Consider the following 24,450-nt stretch of genomic DNA (forward strand, 5'->3'; position numbering starts at 1 on the left):
CTTCCTGGCAGATTAAAACTGTGTGCCCGACCGAGACTCAAACTCGGAACCTTTGCCTTTCGCGGGCAAGCGCTCTACCATCTGCAAGGTTCGCAGGAGGGCTTCTGTAAAGTTTGGAAGGTAGGAGACGAGGTACTGGCAGAAGTAAAGCTGTGAGTACCAGGCGTGAGTCGTGCTTCGGTAGCTCAGATGGTAGAGCGCTTGCCCGCGAAAGGCAAAGGTCCCTAGTTCGAGTCTCGGTCGGGCACACAGTTTTAATCTGCCAGGAAGTTTCATATCTCATTCTATATTACATTAAGTTTAGGATTCTATCATACAGTAATCCATTTGAGTCACTGAGAACCATGAAGCACCAAATCGTCGTTTGTGAGACTGTAGCTTTTATTCACGCTTCTGACAGCTGTTGACCTAATTGTGGGTCAGGCTTATCTGTACTGCAGGTCCACGTTGTACGTGTATCTGAACGTTCACAAAAGGCTCTCTCACTGGTTTCTCTGATATTTACTTAAGTATGGAGTAAAGGTGTCGAAGACGGTGTGCTTTTGATCCTTATGGCTCTCAGCACCTCATTTGTATTTTAATCAAGTGACCTTGTTGGTAGATAGTACTACTTGAATGCAATAATTTCCGCAAATGGCAGTTGGTGTTTGGAGTTTGTTGTTTACTGTGCAGGAATCAGCTTCCCTGTGTAGTGTCAACATGAACTCTGTTGTACCTGTTTTAAGCATTAACAGAAAAGAAAATGACCAGGAAAAGTTAGCTGCAAAGAAAGTAGGCCCTCCCAGACCAGTTCTGTTATCCAAAAAAGTGACAAAATGAAATAATCGTGACTACAAGTTAACATCTAACAAAGAAGCGTATAACATGTGTAAGTTGTTGTGTGGGTGCAATGTAAGAATGTCTTATTTTCGCCCTTTAATTAATTCATTAGCTAATACATGAATTAGGGATCTTGTAATTCGTCCGAAAAATAAAAAAAGCTTGAAAACTCCCGCTTGCACAAAAATCCAAAATGAGAGTAGCAAAAGCTTAAACACTATATCATTCTTGCCATAAACTGTACTTAATTATGTACAAAGCAACAAAATTACACGCAAACAATTCTTCCTCTTTTCAGGCAAGCTATGCGTATTATTATTATTATTATTATTATTGACAGCAACTGAAGTTGTATAAGTATGGTAAGCATAACTGTTATACAGCAGATGCTATTAATTTCACACTCTGATATTTGTGTATTTAAAAATTTGCAAACACCCAGAATGTATACTTATGAGCTGCCACTGCAAATGACTATAGATAGCTTCCTAGTAAAAAAGAATTAGTAATGTATTGTGAATAATAAAGTACATAATAGTGTATTTGTAATTTTCTTTGAGCAAATGGCATGAATAGGATAAAACTTTTAGTACTTTTCTGCATGGAACACATTGCCGTGTTTTATATTAATTTATACGGGATAAATTGTTTTGCTTAATGAGTGTTTTGCACTATGAATAAGATTCTGGAATGAATTATACTTACAGTGCGAGGTTCCACTGTATATGGCCTTTAGATTTCAACAACACTTGGAGGTCCAGTCACTCAGACAAATTTCAGGCTTAGAAAACTAGTCATTTGTTCCATTATTTGAAATGTTACTGACACAGTTTTGTGTACTGTATCTTAAAGGCTAATACACACTAAAAAAAAAGTAAATAAAAAAAGCAAGCTCCAAGGCTTTCCTCATGTTTTAGTGTTGTGATAGAGTACAGATTTTACAATAATGAAATGAAAAGTACAGTTATCCTTCCCAAAAAAAGGAATGTGAGGCGAGCTATGGAGCAATTTAAGGAGTTATTGCTGTTTGTATAGAAAATTCTGAAGCATTCTGGCATGCAGAGAGAGGTGCTGCAATCAGGGCAATACTAGCTTATAACTCTCACGTTTGCTTTGTCAGCAGATTTGTTTTGTCTTTCGTGGATAAATCTTGTAAACTCGTGTTCGATGCTGTCAAGTCATGAAATTCACGTGTAAAAAATACAATGTGAAGACAAAACATAGCTAAATTGTAGTTGCAGAAGCATTATTTTTAGCAATAATATTACAGATCAAAAATGATAGCAGATAGCTGTATGAATCTTCTTCCAACCGTTCCCTCTCAAATGTTCCTCCCTCTGATTAAAAATCACTGAATTATTCTTCTAGAAATTCCAAAATTTCCTGCTCATCCAATAAAGGTGACATGTTTCCAGCAGAATTACAGCGAACAGAAAAACTTTAGGTTCACACATGAAAACATGAGCACCCAATCACTCAGTCGTTCTTGACAGCATCTCTTATGTTCACTATTGCTTCTTTGAAAGTAATTTTAGAAATTGACAGCAGAAGTCAGCACTTGCTGTAGAACAAGTAGCGATATGTCTGTTCATTGTTCTCGTACGAGACCGTCCAGGCATTTACTAAACCCTAACTTGTTGGATTGCAATGCGGTGTAACATGATTCATCACTCCAAATCACTAATTTCTCAAGCATTGCTCAGCATTGACTACAGAAATGTGTGGTTCATGATGTGCTGGTTGATCATTGTAGCCTGTTCTTTTCAACTCTCTGTGCATAGTCATTGTGCAAACTGGACTACTGGTAGCACTTCGTTATTCATTAGTGACTCCTTCCACTGATTTCATACCTTTTTTTTTTACAGCACACCCTGCCCCTCTGCCTGGTCTTGGTTTAGCTATGGTTATTCCTTCACATTTCCACTTCACAATCACATCACCAACAGTCAAGTTGGGAAGCATTAGAACAGTTGAATTGTCCCCAATGAATTTGTTACTGTGACACCCAGTGACTAGGCGATGTTAAAAGTCACGGAGTTCTCCTGATCGACCTATTCTGCTGTTACTGCTTCCTTTACTGACACTGCGGTACTCACGACCTCCTTTTATACTGGTCATTCTACTTCCCATCACACCTGGTGGTCAATTCTGCATTGCATTCAGGTGTTTAGATACTTTAGATCAGATAGTGTACTTCGTCTCTTAAAGCAAATCTTCTTTTAGCATCAGAATTTCCAGATAAGTGACAGATTCAGTATTTGGACTAGATGGGGGTTTGATCTAGAGATCTGCCTTCCATGGTCAACACTCTACCACTTATGTAGAGGGACCTAAGGACATTATAATTTTGTATTTTTTTAACAAACTTTTTCTTGTGTTTGGCCAGTACTTACCTCAGCTCAGTACAGCCAATAGATACACATAAAACAGAACTGAAAATTTACATTCCTAGCTTTCGGAACTTTGTTCCTTCATCAGGGAGGAGAGAGGGGAAAAAAAGGGAAGAAGGGAAAGTGGATTCAGTTACTCACAACCCAGGTTATGAAGCAAGAGGGAAAGGTAAACAGGGAGGGTAGCAAGGATGGAGGCATGGTTGTCAGAGGGAAGCCAAAGATATTCTACTGTAAGTACTGTGCCAGCTTCAAACCAAAGAGGATGCATACAGAAGTAAAGAGGTATATAGTATAAAGATAAACACAACTATGTAGGATGAAAAGATGCGTGAATGGCTAAAGAGGAAAGGGAAAGAGGATAAGACTGAAGAGTGAATGGGAGTGAGGTTGTTTAACGTAGGTTCAGTCCAGGGGGATGGCGGGATGAAAGGATGTGTTCGAGTGCAAGTTCCCATCTCTGCAGTTCAGAGGGACTGGTGTTGGGTGGGAGAAGCCAAATGGCACATACGGTGTAGCAGGTGCCTAGGTCCCTAGAATTATGCTGGAGGGCATGCTCCGCTACTGGGTATTGGGCATCTCCTAGGCGGACAGTTCGTCTGTGTCCGTTCATGCGCTCAGCCAGTTTGGTTGTTGTCATGCCGATGTAAAAGGCTGTGCAGTGCAGGCATGTCAGTTGATAAATGACATGTGTAGTTTCACACGTAGCCCTGCCTTGAATTGTGTATGTTTTACCAGTAGCGGGGCTGGAGTAGGTGGTTGTGGGGGGATGCATGGGGCAGGTTTTGCAGCGGGGTCGGTTACAGGGGTAGGAACCGCTGGGTAGAGAAGGTAGTCTGGGAATATTGTAGGGTTTAACAAGGATGTTACGGAGGTTAGGGGGGCGACGAAAGGCAACTCTGGGTGGTGTGGGGAGAATTTTGTCAAGGGATGATCTCATTTCAGGGGTTGACTTGAGAAAGTCATATCCCTGGCGGAGTAATTTGTTGATGTTTTCGAGGCCAGGATAATATTGGGTGACAAGGGGGATGCTTCTGTGTGGTCTGGGGGTAGGAACATTGTTGTTGGACGGGGAGGAATGTATTGCTCGGGAAATCTGTTTGTGGACAAGGTCTGCAGGATAGTTGCGGGAGAGGAAAGCACTGGTCAGGTTATCGGTGTAGTTGTTGAGGGATTCGTCACTGGAGCAGATACGTTTGCCACGAATACCTAGGCTGTAGGGAAGGAAGCGTTTGATGTGGAAAGGATGGCAGCTATCAAAGTGAAGGTACTGTTGTTTGTTTGTGGGTTTGATATGGACAGAGGTGTGGATGTGAGCTTCAACAAGATGAAGGTCAACATCCAGGAAGGTGGCTTGGGTTTTGGAGAAGGACCAGGTGAAATACAGATTCGAAAAGGAGTTGAGGTTATGGTGGAAATTAAGGAGTGTTTCTTCACCATGAGTCCAGACCACAAAGATGTCATCTATAAACCTATACCAGGCCAGGGGAAGCAGCTGTTGGGTCTTCAGGAAAGCCTCCTCCATGCGGCCCATGAAGAGGTTGGCATAGGAGGGAGCCATCCTGGTTCCCATGGCCGTTCCCCTGATTTGTTTGTAGGTCTGGCCTTCAAAAGTGAAGTAATTATGGGTGAGGATGAAGTTGGTAAGTGTGATAAGGAACGAGGTTTTTGGAAGATCTTCGGGTGGGCGTTGGGAGAGGTAGTGCTCAAGGGCAGAGAGACCATGGGTATGTGGGATGTTTGTGTAAAGGGATGTAGCATCTATGGTGACAAGATCGCTTTTGCGGCACGCGCGATCTATTTTCGCCACTCGCTATCTCTTTTTTTGAGCTACGTGTGTTCTTTTTCCCCTGATCTGGACATACTTGCTTGGTCTGGTCAACTTTTTCCGTATTTTTCTTATTTAGTGGTCTTCCTTTGGTATTGAACATTACCAACACAATTTCTTTCCTTCTCGTCCTTCCCTCCGTGTTTTACTCCTTCTTATGATTACTATTTCAACTTTAGTTATTTAATTTCCCTACACACCAGTTACCCACTATGTACCCTAATCCTATACCACATTATTTATATTCATTCCGGAAACATGCATTCACTGTAGCCAAACTGCAATCCCACATACTTTTCCTCCAGTCCTGCTTAACCTTTGGAATTACCCCTAAAGGGCTTACCTTAAAAGTTCCCATCTCCGGGTGCAATTCCTCCTTCCACCAGTCTCTCCTGGACTTCCAGAACCTTCAATCCTTTGCCCTTACCCAACTTGTCCTGAATCTCTACACTACTTCATGTAACCACCACTCCCAACAGCTCCTATCTCTCTTCAAAGTCCTCCACCTCTCAAACCCTTGCTTGGAGAACACACTGAGGAACATCATCCTAGAAGCCAGCTGCAAACTTGAGTTCCGTGCCACACACCACCTGAAAAAACTATCCACAGTGCTAGTGCAACACCTAAGAAGTGGGGTCCCTCTCCCTATCCCTCACAAACACCAACCACAACAGAACCTTCAACAAACCCCCCTCATAGCCAACAAACCTAGCCTAGCCACCCTACTCAATCTCCCCATCCCAGCACATACCCCACACAGACCAAATCGCAACTATAACCACAGTCAAATGCCACATATCACCAGTCCCAATTCAGTCCTAAACCTCTCATCCAGATCCCTCTCTCCTCCAGAGACATCTGTTCTATCAAAAGGCTTAACCTTTAGCCCCACACCTAAATTCAACCACACTGCCCTGGTTAAAGATCTCCTCTCATTCACCCGGAACCTCAACTGGAAATATCACTTCACTACCCAAACACAGCCCCCAAGTACTAGACCCAGTGTTTAACCCTGTCTAGAACAGTTCCGACTGCCTTCTCAAAGGGATCCTCCTCCCCTCCCCCAAAACCATCCCTTGCAGACATTTCAGGAATTCCTCACATCCAGTGTTGCCTCCCAGTCCTTGAAGAACATCCCGACAACCCCCAACATCACCCCAGCTGAATCCCGTGCCATTAAGGAGCTGAAAATAGACCGCTCTATTGTCATCCTCCCGGCGGATAAAGGCTCCACAACTGTCGTACTTGACCGTGTGGAGTATGTGGCAGAAGGACTACGTCAACTCTCTGACACCTCAACCTACAAAGCTGTTACCCAGGATCCCATTCCCTCCATCCAGACTGAGCTGCAAAAAATCCTAAAAATCCAAGGTCCCTCACAAGGCCTCACAACGACTTCCATAGACTTACTCACTCCACCTGAGCCACGTACCCCTACCTTCTACCTATTACCCAAAATCCACAAAGAGAACCATCCTGGCCGTCCCATTGTAGCAGGCTTCAAATCCCCAACTGAACGTATCTCAGCTCTGGTAGACCAACACCTACAACCTATCACCCGCAGACTCCCATCCTACATCAAAGACACAAACCACTTCCTAGAACGCCTCAAATCCATTCCCACTCCTCTCCCACCTGAAACCTTTCTTGTCACCATAGATGCTACATCCCTTTACACAAACATCCCACATACCCATGGTCTCTCTGCCCTTGAGCACTACCTCTCCCAACGCCCACCCGAAGATCTTCCAAAAACCTCGTTCCTTATCACACTTACCAACTTCATCCTCACCCATAATTACTTCACTTTTGAAGGCCAGACCTACAAACAAATCAGGGGAACGGCCATGGGAACCAGGATGGCTCCCTCCTATGCCAACCTCTTCATGGGCCGCATGGAGGAGGCTTTCCTGAAGACCCAACAGCTGCTTCCCCTGGCCTGGTATAGGTTTATAGATGACATCTTTGTGGTCTGGACTCATGGTGAAGAAACACTCCTTAATTTCCTCCATAACCTCAACTCCTTTTCGAATCTGAATTTCACCTGGTCCTTCTCCAAAACCCAAGCCACCTTCCTGGATGTTGACCTTCATCTTGTTGAAGCTCACATCCACACCTCTGTCCATATCAAACCCACAAACAAACAACAGTACCTTCACTTTGATAGCTGCCATCCTTTCCACATCAAACGCTTCCTTCCCTACAGCCTAGGTATTCGTGGCAAACGTATCTGCTCCAGTGACGAATCCCTCAACAACTACACCAATAACCTGACCAGTGCTTTCCTCTCCCGCAACTATCCTGCAAACCTTGTCCACAAACAGATTTCCCGAGCAATACATTCCTCCCCGTCCAACAACAATGTTCCTACCCCCAGACCACACAGAAGCATCCCCCTTGTCACCCAATATTATCCTGGCCTCGAAAACATCAACAAATTACTCCGCCAGGGATATGACTTTCTCAAGTCAACCCCTGAAATGAGATCATCCCTTGACAAAATTCTCCCCACACCACCCAGAGTTGCCTTTCGTCGCCCCCCTAACCTCCGTAACATCCTTGTTAAACCCTACAATATTCCCAGACTACCTTCTCTACCCAGCGGTTCCTACCCCTGTAACCGACCCCGCTGCAAAACCTGCCCCATGCATCCCCCCACAACCACCTACTCCAGCCCCGCTACTGGTAAAACATACACAATTCAAGGCAGGGCTACGTGTGAAACTACACATGTCATTTATCAACTGACATGCCTGCACTGCACAGCCTTTTACATCGGCATGACAACAACCAAACTGGCTGAGCGCATGAACGGACACAGACGAACTGTCCGCCTAGGAGATGCCCAATACCCAGTAGCGGAGCATGCCCTCCAGCATAATTCTAGGGACCTAGGCACCTGCTACACCGTATGTGCCATTTGGCTTCTCCCACCCAACACCAGTCCCTCTGAACTGCAGAGATGGGAACTTGCACTCGAACACATCCTTTCATCCCGCCATCCCCCTGGACTGAACCTACGTTAAACAACCTCACTCCCATTCACTCTTCAGTCTCCTCCTCTTTCCCTTTCCTCTTTAGCCATTCACGCATCTTTTCATCCTACATAGTTGTGTTTATCTTTATACTATATACCTCTTTACTTCTGTATGCATCCTCTTTGGTTTGAAGCTGGCACAGTACTTACAGTAGAATATCTTTGGCTTCCCTCTGACAACCATGCCTCCATCCTTGCTACCCTCCCTGTTTACCTTTCCCTCTTGCTTCATAACCTGGGTTGTGAGTAACTGAATCCACTTTCCCTTCTTCCCTTTTTCCCCCTCTCTCCTCCCTGATGAAGGAACAAAGTTCCGAAAGCTAGGAATGTAAATTTTCAGTTCTGTTTTATGTGTATCTATCGGCTGTACTGAGCTGAGGTAAGTACTGGCCAGCCCCTCTATCTCTTTGTTAGTATTTGTTTCACATCTTATATGAGATTTTCCATTAATCATTTTTCTTGTGTTTATCAGAAGACTGTGCATCAAAAAAATGAAAATCAATTCCATGCTCTCCTTCACTGCACAAAGTCCAAATTCTAGCAGTCCACTCTCTTGATATACAAATTATATTTCATAATTTAATTGGATAGATAAAAAATCTATTCATCAAGTGGCAGCAAAACACACACACACACACACACACACACACACACACACACACACACACACACACACACACACAAAAGAGAGTTGTAATGTGTGTATTCTGCCACCACTGGGTGAGTAGATTTTTTATCTATCCAATTAAATTGTTGTTTGTTTTGTTGTGGTCTTCAGTCCTGAGACTGGTTTGATGCAGCTCTCCATGCTACTCTATCCTGTGCAAGCTTCTTCATCTCCCAGTACCTACTGCAACCTACATCCTTCTGAATCTGCTTAGTGTATTCATCTCTTGGTCTCCCTCTACGATTTTTACCCTCCACGCTGCCCTCCAATGCTAAATTTGTGATCCCTTGATGCCTCAGGACATGTCCTACCAACCGATCCCTTCTTCTAGTCAGGTTGTGCCACAAACTTCTCTTCTCCCCAATCCTATTCAATACCTCCTCATTAGTTACATGATCTACCCACCTAATCTTCAACATTCTTCTGTAGCACCACATTTCAAAAGCTTCTATTCTCTTCTTGTCTAAACTATTTATTGTCCATGTTTCACTTCCATACATGGCTACACTCCATACAAATACTTTCAGAAACGACTTCCTGACACTTAAACCTATACTCGATGTTAACAAATTTCTCTTCTTCAGAAACGATTTCCTTGCCATTGCCAGTCTACATTTTATATCCTCTCTACTTCGACCATCATCAGTTATTTTACTCCCTAAATAGCCAAACTCCTTTACTACTTTAAGTGCCTCATTTCCTAATCTAATTCCCTCAGCATCACCCGATTTAATTTGACTACATTCCATTATCCTTGTTTTGCTTTTGTTGATGTTCATCTTATATCCTCCTTTCAAGACACTGTCCATTCCGTTCAACTGCTCTTCCAAGTCCTTTGCTGTCTCTGACAGAATTGCAATGTCATCGGCGAACCTCAAAGTTTTTACTTCTTCTCCATGAATTTTAATACCTACTCCGAATTTTTCTTTTGTTTCCTTTACTCCTTGCTCAATATACAAATTGAATAACATCAGGGACAGGCTACAACCCTGTCTCACTCCTTTCCCAACCACTGCTTCCCTTTCATGCCCCTCGACTCTTATAACTGCCATCTGGTTTCTGTATAAATTGTAAATAACCTTTCACTCCCTGTATTTTACCCCTGCCACCTTTAGAATTTGAAAGAGAGTATTCCAGTTAACATTGTCAAAAGCTTTCTCTAAGTCTACAAATGCTAGAAACGTAGGTTTGCCTTTCCTTAATCTTTCTTCTAAGATAAGTCGTAAGGTCAGTATTGCCTCACGTGTTCCAGTGTTTCTACGGAATCCAAACTGATCTTCCCCGAGGTCCGCTTCTACCAGTTTTTCCATTCGTCTGTAAAGAATTCGCGTTAGTATTTTGCAGCTGTGACTTATTAAACTGATAGTTCGGTAATTTTCACATCTGTCAACACCTGCTTTCTTTGGGATTGGAATTATTATATTCTTCTTGAAGTCTGTGGGTATTTCGCCTGTCTCATACATCTTGCTCACCAGATGGTAGAGTTTTGTCATGACTGGCTCTCCCAAGACCATCAGTAGTTCTAATGGAATGCTGTCTATTCCCGGGGCCTTGTTTCGACTCAGGTCTTTCAGTGCTCTGTCAAACTCTCCACGCAGTATCTTATCTCCCATTTCGTCTTCATCTACATCCTCTTCCATTTCCAAAATATTGTCCTCAAGTACATCGCCCTTGTATAAACCCTCTATATACTCCTTCCACCTTTCTGCCTTCCCTTCTTGGCTTAGAACTGGGTTGCCATCTGAACTCTTGATATTCATACAAGTGGTTCTCTTCTCTCCAAAGGTCTCTTTAATTTTCCTGTAGGCAGTATCTATCTTACCCCTAGTGAGACAAGCCTCTACATCCTTACATTTGTCCTCTAGCCATCCCTGCTTAGCCATTTTGCACTTCCTCTCAATCTCATTTTTGAGACGTTGGTATTCCTTTTTGCCTGCTTCATTTACTGCATTTTTATATTTTCTCCTTTCATCAATTAAATTCAATATTTCTTCTGTTACCCAAGGATTTCTAGCAGCCCTTGTCTTTTTACCTACTTGATCGTCTGCTGCCTTCACTACTTCATCCCTCAGAGCTACCCATTCTTCTTCTACTGTATTTCTTTCCCCCATTCCTGTCAATTGTTCCCTTATGCTCTCCCTCAAACTCTCTACAACCTCTGGTTCTTTCAGTTTATCCAGGTCCCATCTCCTTAAATTCCCACCTTTTTGCAGTTTCTTCAGTTTCAATCTGCAGTTCATAACCAATAGATTGTGGTCAGAATCAATTAAATTATTTTGTCATAAATTGATGGTTTTCATTGTTCAAGTATATTTCATGATGGTCTTTATATTTTTCACTTCACCAGTTGTCCACAGCTTGTGGTCTGGTGGTTAGCACCATTGCCTCTGTATTACAGGGTCCTGGGCAAAATTCCCAGCTGGATCAGATTTTTTTCACTCAAGGAATGGATGTTGCTGTTGTCTTAATCATTTCATCTCATTTTCATCATAGAGACACACAAGTCACTGATATGATGTCAAACATAAAAGCTTGCACCAGGCAACCAAGCAACCCCGGACATGGTTTCCTGGCCATTAATGCCATACAGTCATTTCATTTTACTTCATCAATTACCATTTCAGTTTTAGGAATGTACCTACCTTTATTTCAATGATATTCTACCCTTACACTAACACTTACATGGCAGTTTCCCTGCCTATGCATATACCTGAGGTTCTTCCCCTAACAAATCAAATCACATATTTTAGTGGTTTCATGTTTTAGTGACATCCATCTGTGGCTGGCTACCACTAAATTAGTGGCCCCAACATCTGTATGTAGCAGTCCATCACAATATTCTTGAGTTTTGTGTTGATTAAGAGTAAAACTGAATGTCATTCTTCCCTTTTTGTGTCAATCAAACCATCTCTCCTCTTCAGCCTGGGAGGAAATAAAATACTGACAACGTAATGAGTCAGTTTGCCTTAGGATGCAACATTGTTTTACATGTCACTCCAAACTAACATCTAAGAGACAGTTGTGACTTTCTTATTACCATACTGGTTGTAGTAACTTTAAATGTTAGTACCTCTTAGCACCTTTCTTTTATCACATATGTGTGAAGATAATGTTTTAATTTTCACTTAGCAGTAGGGGAGTTTTGCAGGACAGTTTGGAATCTATGGACAGTGGTTAAATTAAAATTTACATAACTCTTCCAAAGAATTACATATGACACACCACCATTTGTACAAAATAGTTTTGCATTTGATTAATTCTGTGATTTTCTAAAAAGCCATTTCTGTCTGGTCATAAGTTAGTTCACCTTTGTGAATGTTCTACCATTCTGGGCAATAACCCCACCTTTAAAAAAAGAAGATATTGTTCATTGTAAGTTGTAAACTGATGTTTTATTTGTTGTGCTTTTCGCTGGTTTCGACTATGGCCTCTACAACCAGCATCTATAAAAGCATATCAATTACAGAAGAGTGAATTACAAAACTTGTATAACAGTCTAAAGAACTTAAAAACTAATAAAAGACAAAAGTTGTAAATTTGGCATTTACTTACATTTGAAATAGCTTCATGCACCACATTGCACAGGATATGATGTGCATATTGATTTGTCAATCCATGGGTGGGGGAGATAAATACACTCCTGGAAATGGAAAAAAGAACACATTGACACCGGTGTGTCAGACCCACCATACTTGCTCCAGACACTGCGAATGGGCTGTACAAGCAATGATCACACGCACGGCACAGCGGACACACCAGGAACCGCGGTGTTGGCCGTCGAATGGCGCTAGCTGCGCAGCATTTGTGCACCGCCGCCGTCAGTACCAGCCAGTTTGCCGTGGCATACGGAGCTCCATCGCAGTCTTTAACACTGGTAGCATGCCGTGACAGCGTGGACGTGAACCGTATGTGCAGTTGACGGACTTTGAGCGAGGGCGTATAGTGGGCATGCGGGAGGCCGGGTGGACGTACCGCCGAATTGCTGAACACGTGGGGCGTGAGGTCTCCACAGTACATCGATGTTGTCGCCAGTGGTCGGCGGAAGGTGCACGTGCCCGTCGACCTGGGACCAGACCGCAGCGACGCACGGATGCACGCCAAGACCGTAGGATCCTACGCAGTGCCGTAGGGGACCACACCGCCACTTCCCAGCAAATTAGGGACACTGTTGCTCCTGGGGTATCGGCAAGGACCATTCGCAACCGTCTCCATGAAGCTGGGCTACGGTCCCGCACACCGTTAGGCCGTCTTCCGCTCACGCCCCAACATCGTGCAGCCCGCCTCCAGTGGTGTCGCGACAGGCGTGAATGGAGGGACGAATGGAGACGTGTCGTCTTCAGCGATGAGAGTCGCTTCTGCCTTGGTGCCAATGATGGTCGTATGCGTGTTTGGCGCCGTGCAGGTGAGCGCCACAATCAGGACTGCATACGACCGAGGCACACAGGGCCAACACCCGGCATCATGGTGTGGGGAGCGATCTCCGACACTGGCCGTACACCACTGGTGATCGTCGAGGGGACACTGAATAGTGCACGGTACATCCAAACCGTCATCGAACCCATCGTTCTACCATTCCTATACCGGCAAGGGAACTTGCTGTTCCAACAGGACAATGCACGTCCGCATGTATCCCGTGCCACCCAACGTGCTCTAGAAGGTGTAAGTCAACTACCCTGGCCAGCAAGATCTCCGGATCTGTCCCTCATTGAGCATGTTCGGGACTGGTTGAAGCGTCGTCTCACGCGGTCTGCACGTCCAGCATGAACGCTGGTCCAACTGAGGCGCCAGGTGGAAATGGCATGGCAAGCCGTTCCACAGGACTACATCCAGCATCTCTACGATCATCTCCATGGGAGAATAGCAGCCTGGATTGCTGCGAAAGGTGGATATACACTGTACTAGTGCCGACATTGTGCATGCTCTGTTGCCTGTGTCTATGTGCCTGTGGTTCTGTCAGTGTGATCATGTGATGTATCTGACCCCAGGAATGTGTCAATAAAGTTTCCCCTTCCTGGGACAATGAATTCACGGTGTTCTTATTTCAATTTCCAGGAGTGTATTAGTGTGCTCTGTATTGGATATGATTGAGACGAGAGGAATAGACAATAAAATATGTGGAAGTTCCACTTATGGTACAACCAAAGTGGTATCAAATAAAAAGTGTTGCACTAGGCAGCTGAACAAACCCCCATGGGGTCTTCCAGCCGATAATGCCATACGATCATTTTATTTCTCATTGAGCTAATGTATTGCCAGTGTGTATTTTGTAGAATATTACTTTGTCAGTTGGTGTTGTTGTTGTTGTTGTTGTTGTGGTCTTCATTCCTGAGACTGGTTTGATGCAGCTCTCCATGCTAATCTATCCTGTGCAAGCATCTTCATCTCCCAGCACCTACTGCAACGTACCTCCTTATGAATCTGCTTAGTGTATTCATCTCTTGGTCTCCCTCTACGATTTTTACCCTCCACGCTGCCCTCCAATGCTAAATTTGTGATCCCTTGATGCCTCAGGACATGTCCTACCAACCGATCCCTTCTTCTAGTCAGGTTGTGCCACAAACTTCTCTTCTCCCCAATCCTATTCAATACCTCCTCATTAGTTACGTGATCTACACACCTAATCTTCAAAATTCTTCTGTAGCACCACATTCCAAAAGCTTCTATTCTCTTCTTGTCTAAACTATTTATTGTCCATGTTTCACTTCCATACATGGCTACACTCCATACAAATACTTTCAGAAACTACTTCCTGACACTTAAATCTATACTCGATGTTAACAAATTTCTCTTCTTCAGAAACGCTTTCCTTGCCATTGCCAGTCTACTTTTTATATCGTCTCTACTTCTACCATCATCAGTTATTTTGCTCCCCAAATAGCAAAACTCCTTTACTACTTTAAGTGTCTCATTTCCTAATCTAATTCCCTCAGCATCGCCCGACTTAATTCGGCTACATTCCATTATCCTCATTTTGCTTTTGTTGATGTTCATCTTATATCCTCCTTTCAAGACACTATCCATTCCGTTCATCTGCTCTTCCAAGTCCTTTGCTGTCTCTGACAGAATTACAATGTCATCGGCGAACCTCAAAGTTTTTACTTCTTCTCCATGAATTTTAATACCTACTCCGAATTTTTCTTTTGTTTCCTTTACTCCTTGCTCAATATACAGATTGAATAACATCGGGGACAGGCTACAACCCTGTCTCACTCCTTTCCCAACCACTGCTTCCCTTTCATGCCCCTCGACTCTTATAACTGCCATCTGGTTTCTGTACAAATTGTAAATAGCCTTTCGCTCCCTGTATTTTACCCCTGCCACCTTTAGAATTTGAAAGAGTATTCCAGTCAACATTGTCAAAAGCTTTCTCTAAGTCTACAAATGCTAGAAACGTAGGTTTGCCTTCCCTTAATCTTTCTCCTAAGATAAGTCGTAAGGTCGGTATTGCCTCATGTGTTCCAACATTTTCACATGTGTCAACACCTGCTTTCTTTGGGATTGGAATTATTATATCTGAGGGTATTTCGCCTGTCTCGTACATCTTGCTCACCAGATGGTAGAGTTTTGTCAGGACTGGCTCTCCCAAGGCCGTCAGTAGTTCTAATGGAATGTTGTCTACTCCCGGGGCCTTGTTTCGACTCAGGTCTTTCAGTGCTCTGTCAAACTCTTCACGCAGTATCGTATCTCCGATTTCATCTTCGTCTACTTCCTCTTCCATTTCCATAATATTGTCCTCAAGTACATCGCCTGACTACTTTTTCAGTAGTGTCTGTATTTATCAAAGAATTTATTTGAACTATTATTCCCAAATATGTCTGCTAGTTTACCTGCAATACAGCTATATAGGACAGACTAGTAGGAGCTTCAGCATGAGACCAAGAGAACATATGAATACTAGTGAAAATAATAAATTATCATTTTGTGGGCATTTGTGCAATAGCAAGGACATTGTTGTTGTGGTCTTCAGTGTGAAGACAGGTTTGACACAGCTTTCCATTATACTCTATCCTGTGCATACCTCTTCATCTAAGAGTAACTACTGCAACGTACATCCTTCTGAATCTGCTCACTGTATTCATCTCATGGTATCCCTCTACTATTTTTACCCCCACCCCCGATGTTTCCCTCCAGTACTGAATTGGTGATCCCTTGATATTACAGTTCTAGTCAAGATGTGCCACAAGTTTCTTTTTTCACAAATTCTGGTCAGTACCTCCTGATTAGCTACATGATTTACTCATTTAATCTTCACCAGTTTTCTCTATCATCACATTTCAAAAGCTTCTACTCTCTTTTTCTCGAAATTATTTTATTGTCCAAGGTTCAAGTCCGTACGTGGCTACACTCCACGCAAGTACTTTCAGAAAATACTACCTCACACTTAAATCTGTTCTCAGTGTTAACAAATTTCTCTTCTTCAGAACAGCTTTTCTTGCCATTGCCAGTCTACATTTTATATCCTCCCTACTTCGACCATCATCAGTTATTTTGCTCCCCAAATAGCAAAACTCTTCTACTACTTTTAATTGTTTTATTTCCTAACCTAATTCTCTTAGTATCATGTTATTTAATTTGATTACATTCAATTTTCCTCATTTTGGTTTTGTTGATGTTCATCTTATATCCTCATTTCAAGACACTGTCCATTCCGTTCAACTGCACTTGTAAGTATCTACGGTTTCTGACAGAATGACAATGTCATCGGCAAACCTCGAAGTTTTTATTTCTCCTCCCTGGAGTTTAATTCCAACTCCAGTATTTACTTCAGTTTCCTTTACTGCTTGCTCAGTAAACAGATTGAATACCATCGGGGATAAACTGCAACCCTGTTTCACTCCCTTCGCAACCACTGCTTCCCTTTCATGTCCTTCGACTCTTACAATTTCCGTCTGGTTTCTGTACATATGTAAATAGCCTTTCGCTACCTGTATTTTACCCATACCACTTTTAAGATTTGAAAGAGTATTTCAGTCAACATTATCAAAAGCCTTCTCTAAGTCTGCAAATGCTAGAAACATACGTTTGCCTTTCCTTAATCTACCTTCTAAGATAATTCGTAGGGTCAGTATTGCCTCACATGTTCCTACATTTCTCCTGAATCCAACCAAGCTGATCTTCCTCAAGGTCGGCTTCTACCAGTTTTTACATTCTTCTGTAAAGAATTCATGGTAGTATTTTGCAGCCATGCATTATGAAACTGATAGTTCAGTAATTTTCATACCTGTCAGCACCTGCTTTCTTTGGAATTGGAATTATTAGTTCTTGAAGTGTGAGGGTATTTTACCTGCTATACATCTTGCTCACCAGATGGAAGAGCTCCGTTGTGGCTGGCTCTCCGAAGGCTATCAGTAGTTGTTGTCCACTCCTGGGGCCTTGTTTCAATTTGAGTCTTTCAGTGCTATGCCAGATTCTTCATGCAGCATCATATCTCATATCTCGTCTTCATCTACGTGCTTGTCCATTTCCAAAATATTGTCATCAAGTACATCTCCCTTGCATAGGTCCTCTATATATACTCCTTCACCTTTCTGCTTTCCCTTCTTTGCTTAGAACTGGGTTTCCATCTGAGCTCTTGATATTCATACAAGTGGTTCTCTTTTCTCCAAAGGTCTCTTTAATTTTCCTGCAGGCGGCATCTATCTCTCCCCTAGTGGTATGTGCCTTTACCTCTTTACATTTTTCCTCTAGCCATTCGTGCTTAGCCATTTTGCACTTCCTGTCGATCTCATTTTTGAAATGATTGTATTCGTTTTTGCCTGCTTAATTTATTGCATTTTTATATTTTCTCCTTTCATCAATTAAATTCAGTATCTCTTCTGTTACCCAAGGATTTCACTAGCCCTAGTCTTTTTACCTGCTTGATTGTCTGCTGCCTTCACTATTTCACCTCTCAAAGCTATCCATTCTTCTCTACTGTATTCCTTTCCCCTGTCCTTGTCAGTCGTTCCCCAATGCTCTCTCTGAGACTCCCTACAACCTCTGGTACTTTCAGTTTACCCAGATCCCATCTGTTAAATTCCTACCTTCTTGCAGTTTCTTCAGTTTTAATCTACAGTTCTTAACCAGTAAATTGTAGTCAGAGTCCACATCTGCCCACAATTTAAAATCTGGTTCCAAAAATTCTGTCTCACCATTATACAATAAACCTGAAACCTTCCAATGACTCCAGGTCTCTTCCATGTGTACAACCTTCTTTCATGATTCTTAAAACAAGTGTTAGCAAATTGTGCTCTGTGCAAAATTCTACCAGCCCATATTCACTCACTATTTTTCCTTCTCTTCCTTTTCCTACCATCGAGGAAATCCCATATGTGCTCACCCTCGATGTATATATTATCTTTGATTATATCTTCCACATAAGTTAAACTAGCTAATTAAGACTTCAGTCTGTATGTTGAGGTAAGCAATATATTATTTGTCGTTCACACATGATGTAGTGTGGCTGTGTAGCAAATAGATGTTAATTTCACACTCAAGTTATACTGTACGTAGATCTTTCACACATTTTAATGTTCCTTTTTTTCTGATTGTTTTCAATACTGAGTATGCTAATATTGATGTGTGGCTCCACATGTGGACTGATAAATTGATTTGTACATCACATCTGATGCAACATGATGCATGATATTATTGCACATGTAAATAAATGCCAAATTTATGACTGTGTGTCGTAGATTGAGCCTGTGGACCCACACACAAACAAGGTTTGCCAACTGAATTTTTGCCGGGTCTTGTTTGTTTGTATGTGTAAAACTAGTATTGGAAATTTTGTGTTCCAAGGCTTTAATGGCCAATGTCATTAATGTACCAGATGACAGGTTGATTTCAAAGTAGTCCTGGGTATTTTGAAATGTTTTGTTTTTGTCCTGTGGTAATTGATCATTTAGCAGCTGTATGTGGTTCGTCACTCTTTTATGACTTTTAGTATGCTCAGAGCATGAGCTTAAATTTTTCTTCTTTTCAGTGGAGTTACTGTACAATGAATATTTGTGACAAGTTAAAATTGTGGTGGGTCACTACTCAATTCTGAATCCCTGCCTTTTGGGAGGCAGTTCTCCATCAGTTGTGCTATTTTTACCCATCTCACGGAAGCTTCTCTTGCTTTGCTGATGTACTAGAGCCTTCGTTTAAAGGGTACAGTGGTATGTTAACCTTAACCACAGCCTTGATGTTTCATTGAGGTGATATTTTAGTACATTTTAGGAGAGTTCGTGCTGTGGTGAACATTGATGAGAGTGCAAAAAGTATATCCTTTCTCCCAGAGCCACTGGTCTAGTTCTCCCAGTGCTGCTAATCCAGTAGCATAGCATGAGAATCCTTGTGGATCTTGCAAATATGGAGAGAAGCAAGCCACAAGTTGAAATTTTAAGTTTCTCTTTGAGACGTGCACAGTCAGTTGCTCAAAGATTCTGTGATTGTTGGAAATAAGATCAGAGAGGCATTTGCTAACAATCGTTTACAATCTTTCACCATGAGAGGTCATGGTGTCAGGTAACTACTGACCATCAGAGAAGCACCGGATTTCTGAAGAGCATTAATGCAGGTCTAGGTAAAGTGTCTGGTATAAAGACCCATTGGCTACTCATGGTCAATTAACAGAGTAAGCTCACTATGTAGAGTCAGTACTGTACTGTTTATTAATTTCTTCTGAAATCCATTAACAGGTGTAGATTGAGGAAAAAAACTTGGAAAACCCCTAAGAAAGTTTATCTGAATCATCAGCAGTTTGAAGATGATGACCTAAAACTCTTTGCTAATTGGGAAATGTTCCTACAAGAGTTGCCTGGACCAGAAGTTGTTACCTCAGTCAACCAGCTGATCCTATTTGTGCGTCGTTGGTGCCCTTCTACTTATGAATTAATGCCATTTGAGGAAATTGTCCTCGACAACAACAATATCACTGATACAGAGATCAAGAAAAAGGTATGTACATTGTCAGCTGTTTGCATGTTGTAGTGTTCGATTATTAATGTCAATCTGCTTGATTGCATTAAAATTTTAATGTAAGATCTACACTATAACTGTTTATGTGGATTGTCTGAGAAAAAATAAAATGTAGGTCATTGTGCTGAAGAATTTAAAATAAAATTGTAGAAAGTAGAAAAAATGTTAAAGTAAAATCATAGTTATGCTTGCCACTCGGATACGTTTAAACATGTTTTGTCTTGTGTGTGAATGGTGTGTTAGTTCTCATTGTCTTACAAATTGCACCAGATAACACTTAATGCCAAGTCATATTTTTAAGCTGTTGTTCACCCCCACTTCTTTTCAGCTGTGCCATTGTGATGCTAAACTCATTTGTGTATGACCTTTCATTTATTTACAAATGTCCTATCCCTGTCAAACTAGTTCTCTGTTAAGAACAACTAAATTACAATACCATAACATACCAAATATCCTTGAAAAAGTGATCTGCAGATGAATAAAACTGCTACAACCATTACTACTACTACTACTACTACTACTACTACTACTAATAATAATAATAATAATAATAATAATAATAAATTATAAATGAAGAACAAAAAGGCTGTTGCAAAGGAGCACGAGGATGTAAAGAGCAACTGATAATAGATGCAGTGGTGACATATCAAGCTAAAACTAAACAAAGATCGCTACACTACGCATACATTGATTACCAAAAAGCTTTTGATAGTGTACCCCACTCATGGTTACTACAAATATTGGAAATATACAGAGTAGATCCTAAATTGATACAGTTCCTAAACATAGTAATGAAAAATTGGAAAACCACACTTAATATCCAAACAAATTCAAATAATATCACATCACAGCCAATACAGATTAAGCGTGGAATATACCAAGGAGACTCATTAAGTCCTTTCTGGTTCTGCCTTGCTCTGAACCCACTATCCAACTTGCTAAATAATACAAATTATGGATACAATGTTACTGGAACATACCCACACAAAATCACACATTTGCTATACATGGATGATCTAAAACTACTGGCAGCAACAAATCATCAACTCAACCAATTACTAAAGATAACAGAAGGATTCAGCAACGATATAAGTATGGCTTTTGGAACAGACAAATGTAAGAAAAATAGCATAGTCAAGGGAAAACACACTAAACAAGAAGATTACATATTGGATAACCACAGCGACTGCATAGAAGCGATGGAAAAAACGGATGCCTATAAATATCTAGGATACAGACAAAAAATAGGAATAGATAATACAAATATTAAAGAAGAACTAAAAGAAAAATATAGACAAAGACTAACAAAAATACTGAAAACAGAATTGACAGCAAGAAACAAGACAAAAGCTATAAATACTTATGCCATACCAATATTGACCTACTCATTTGGAGTAGTGAAATGGAATAACACAGACCTAGAAGCACTCAATACACTTACACGATCACAATGCCACAAATATAGAATACATCACATACATTCAGCAACAGAAAGATTCACATTAAGCAGAAAGGAAGGAGGAAGGGGATTTATCGACATAAAAAAACCTACATTATGGACAGGTAGACAATTTAAGAAAATTCTTTTTAGAACGAGCAGAAACTAGCAAGATACACAAGGCAATCACTCATATAAATACATCGGCTACACCACTGCAATTTCATAACCACTTCTACAACCCTTTAGATCACATATCAACAGATACGAAGAAAGTAAATTGGAAAAAGAAAACACTTCATGGCAAGCACCCGTATCATCTAACACAGCCACACATCGATCAAGATGCATCCAACACATGGCTAAGAAAAGGCAATATATACAGTGAGACAGAAGGATTCATGATTGCAATACAGGATCAAACAATAAACACCAGGTATTACAGCAAGCATATTATTAAAGATCCCAATACCACAACGGATAAATGCAGACTCTGTAAACAACAAATAGAAACAGCAGATCACATCACAAGCGGATGTACAATACTAGCAAATACAGAATACCCCAGAAGACATGACAATGTCGCAAAAATAATACATCAACAGCTTGCCTTACAACATAAACTTTTAAAACAACACGTTCCTACATACAAGTATACACCACAAAATGTACTGGAGAATGATGAATACAAATTATACTGGAACAGAACCATTATAACAGATAAAACAACGCCACATAACAAACCTGACATCGTACTCACCAATAAAAAGAAGAAATTAACACAACTAATCGAAATATCCATACCCAATACAACAAATATACAAAAGAAAACAGGAAAAAAAATTGAAAAATACATCCAACTGGCTGAGGAAGTCAAAGACATGTGGCATCAGGATAAAGTTGACATCATACCAATTATACTATCAACTACAGGAGTCATACCACACAATATCCACCAGTACATCAATGCAATACAGCTACATCCAAACATATATATACAACTACAGAAATCCGTAATTATTGATACATGTTCAATTACCCGAAAGTTCCTAAATGCAATATAACACATACCGTACAGTTAAAAGGAAGTGACGCTTGATCAAGGTCCGCGTCACTCCATTTTTAACTGGACCTAACGTCTGAGAAAGTGAAGGAAATAATAATAATGTGTTTATATAGATCTGCTACATTCTAGGTAAATATGAAAATTCAAAATTGACTGAAAACTACCCAAAATCAAATATTATTAGTTTTTATCTACATCAGAACTTGTTTGATAGCTGTTATAAGTTTTAAGATTTCAACAGATGTAGTAAGACCATTAATACATTTTGTCTTTACTTGAAAATCACCTCATTGTTATAGCCTTATTTGCAATTAAGTTATTTTACTTATTTTAGTTGTTGTCATCATGAATTCACTGTGTTGCTTTTTTTAGTTGGCAGAGCTAAGTGGTATTCCAGAAGAGAATATAGAATATGCAAAAGTGCAGACACATTTCCCTGCGGAAATTTCTGTCCTAGCCATCCAGAAAGACCTCGAATGGAATGCTCAGTCACCACAGGATTCGTGGCACCTTAATATGCTTGAGGATGGTGAAATACTATTTTACAGGTATTTAATTTTGCCTTAATTACATTTTACCAGGTTTTTTTATGTGCACTATGATTTCATGAAAATCGTGTAGCAGATCTCGCTTACTGACATGTACTAAGCTAAATATATAAAATGATATAATGTATGTTGATAACCGCAGTGTCTTGTGTTTTATTTGTCAGGGATAAAACCGAGCCTGTAAAGGAGCTGACTAATGAAGAACGGAAAGAAATAGCTAATAGGGAAGGATCCCGTGTGAATAAACTGGGTTCAGTATCCTCTTATTCCCCTCGAAAAGAAAGAGCTTTAAAAATTTATGTTGACTCGTCGCCTAAGAAACGAGATGATGTTGATGAACTTGACTGAGGTGTGAACATTTTAAGTGACTGGTGAAGTTTACTGAATATTGTGTAATGTTGTCTGTTCATGAAGCAGTGATGTTTAAATGAACTTCTGACTGGCAGTTAGGTTGGCTAATGACAAAACACGTTGATGTGTGCTGCATTTGAGACTTGCGTGATATTGTTCTGACTGTCGCCATTGTGCAAGGATCGTGTACCTCTGTTCCAGACTGATCGGCCAATTGCATTTGGTTTGTGTTTGTAGGTATTTTCTATGTAGTTTTTATAGTTAATTTGTGTACATATATACATATATATTTATATACATAAGTGATTTTCCTTATTTGTTTAATATTTGCCCAGTGTACCTTAAAACATATCATGTTGCATTTGTTAATAATTCCCTGACCAAATTTTGTGGAGCTAATATCTGATTCGTTAATACAGCTTCTCAGAAACAGTCTGTCTTTCATTTTGATATTTATTTTATTTAATCTCGGATAGTCATATGCCTGCGCACAATCCTGGTAACACTAAGAGATTCTTTATCATTACACTCATGTATTATTTATTAGGATTCATTTAGTTAGTAAGAAACTTGCTTTTGGTAGTATGGACCAAGGCAAACAGTTCATTCAGTAAACTATCAGGAATGTGTGAAAAAAGAAGATATGTAAATACATGCTCAAGTAAGCAAAATATTCTGTATAAATGTTTCAAAAATGAAGCATGTTACTCACAGCAAAAGAGAGTAAGTGAGGTGAAACGTGAATTAGTTCAGTAGTTTGATTTTCATGTTTGTGGCAAGGTAAGGAAGGACAAATAAATTGTTAATGTTAGTATGGTATTGTGCCTGTGCCGACCCATGAATCCATTCAACTTTTGAAATATCAGATGCAAACAGCTTTGGACACTCACTTAGTAAATATTTATTTATATGTATGTTATTGTTAAGCATACATCATTATTACATGAGAGAGCCAGTTGCCATGCTCTGGCTAGGGTGGCAGCATTTTTGTTTTGTTACCAGAGAGAGAGAGAGAGAGAGAGAGAGAGAGAGAGTGTTGTTGTTACTCATATTTCGCTACGGGTAGAGTACCGACATATGCTACTCTGTTGTGTTCTTAGTTCCAACCAGACAACAGTTACACTTGTATTCTCGTGTTTCAGGTATGGGTGTTAATGGTAATTCTGAACTTCAGTCCTTGAGTCAGGAATTATAATATTCTTTGTTTCCTTTTTAATCAGAGCATCTCCTTCCCAACAATTGCACTTTTTAATGTGATCTGGTAGTTTTTTCCTCCTCTTTAAAGCAATTTTCACACAACACACCACTCACACACTTCCTCTCCTACTTGAGAGTGAGGTGCTTGCCATATTCTGATTACAG

The 24,450-nt window shown here is 40.8% G+C and overlaps 1 protein-coding gene across 1 annotated transcript in view; it reads left to right on the top strand.

The window, feature by feature from the left end:
* LOC126481967 (ubiquitin carboxyl-terminal hydrolase 47) overlaps positions 1-23,520 on the top strand; it is a 154,857-nt gene extending 131,337 nt beyond the window's left edge. The window contains exons 19-21 of the mRNA XM_050105931.1: positions 19,406-19,664; positions 22,562-22,737; positions 22,902-23,520. Coding sequence (XP_049961888.1) covers positions 19,406-19,664; positions 22,562-22,737; positions 22,902-23,085 — 619 coding nt within the window. The 3' untranslated portion in view covers positions 23,086-23,520. The remainder of the gene's footprint in view (positions 1-19,405; positions 19,665-22,561; positions 22,738-22,901) is intronic.
* Positions 23,521-24,450: the final 930 nt, after the last annotated feature.

This window comes from Schistocerca serialis, chromosome 5 (genome assembly GCF_023864345.2).
Source record: "Schistocerca serialis cubense isolate TAMUIC-IGC-003099 chromosome 5, iqSchSeri2.2, whole genome shotgun sequence".
Taxonomy (NCBI): Eukaryota; Metazoa; Arthropoda; class Insecta; order Orthoptera; family Acrididae; genus Schistocerca; species Schistocerca serialis.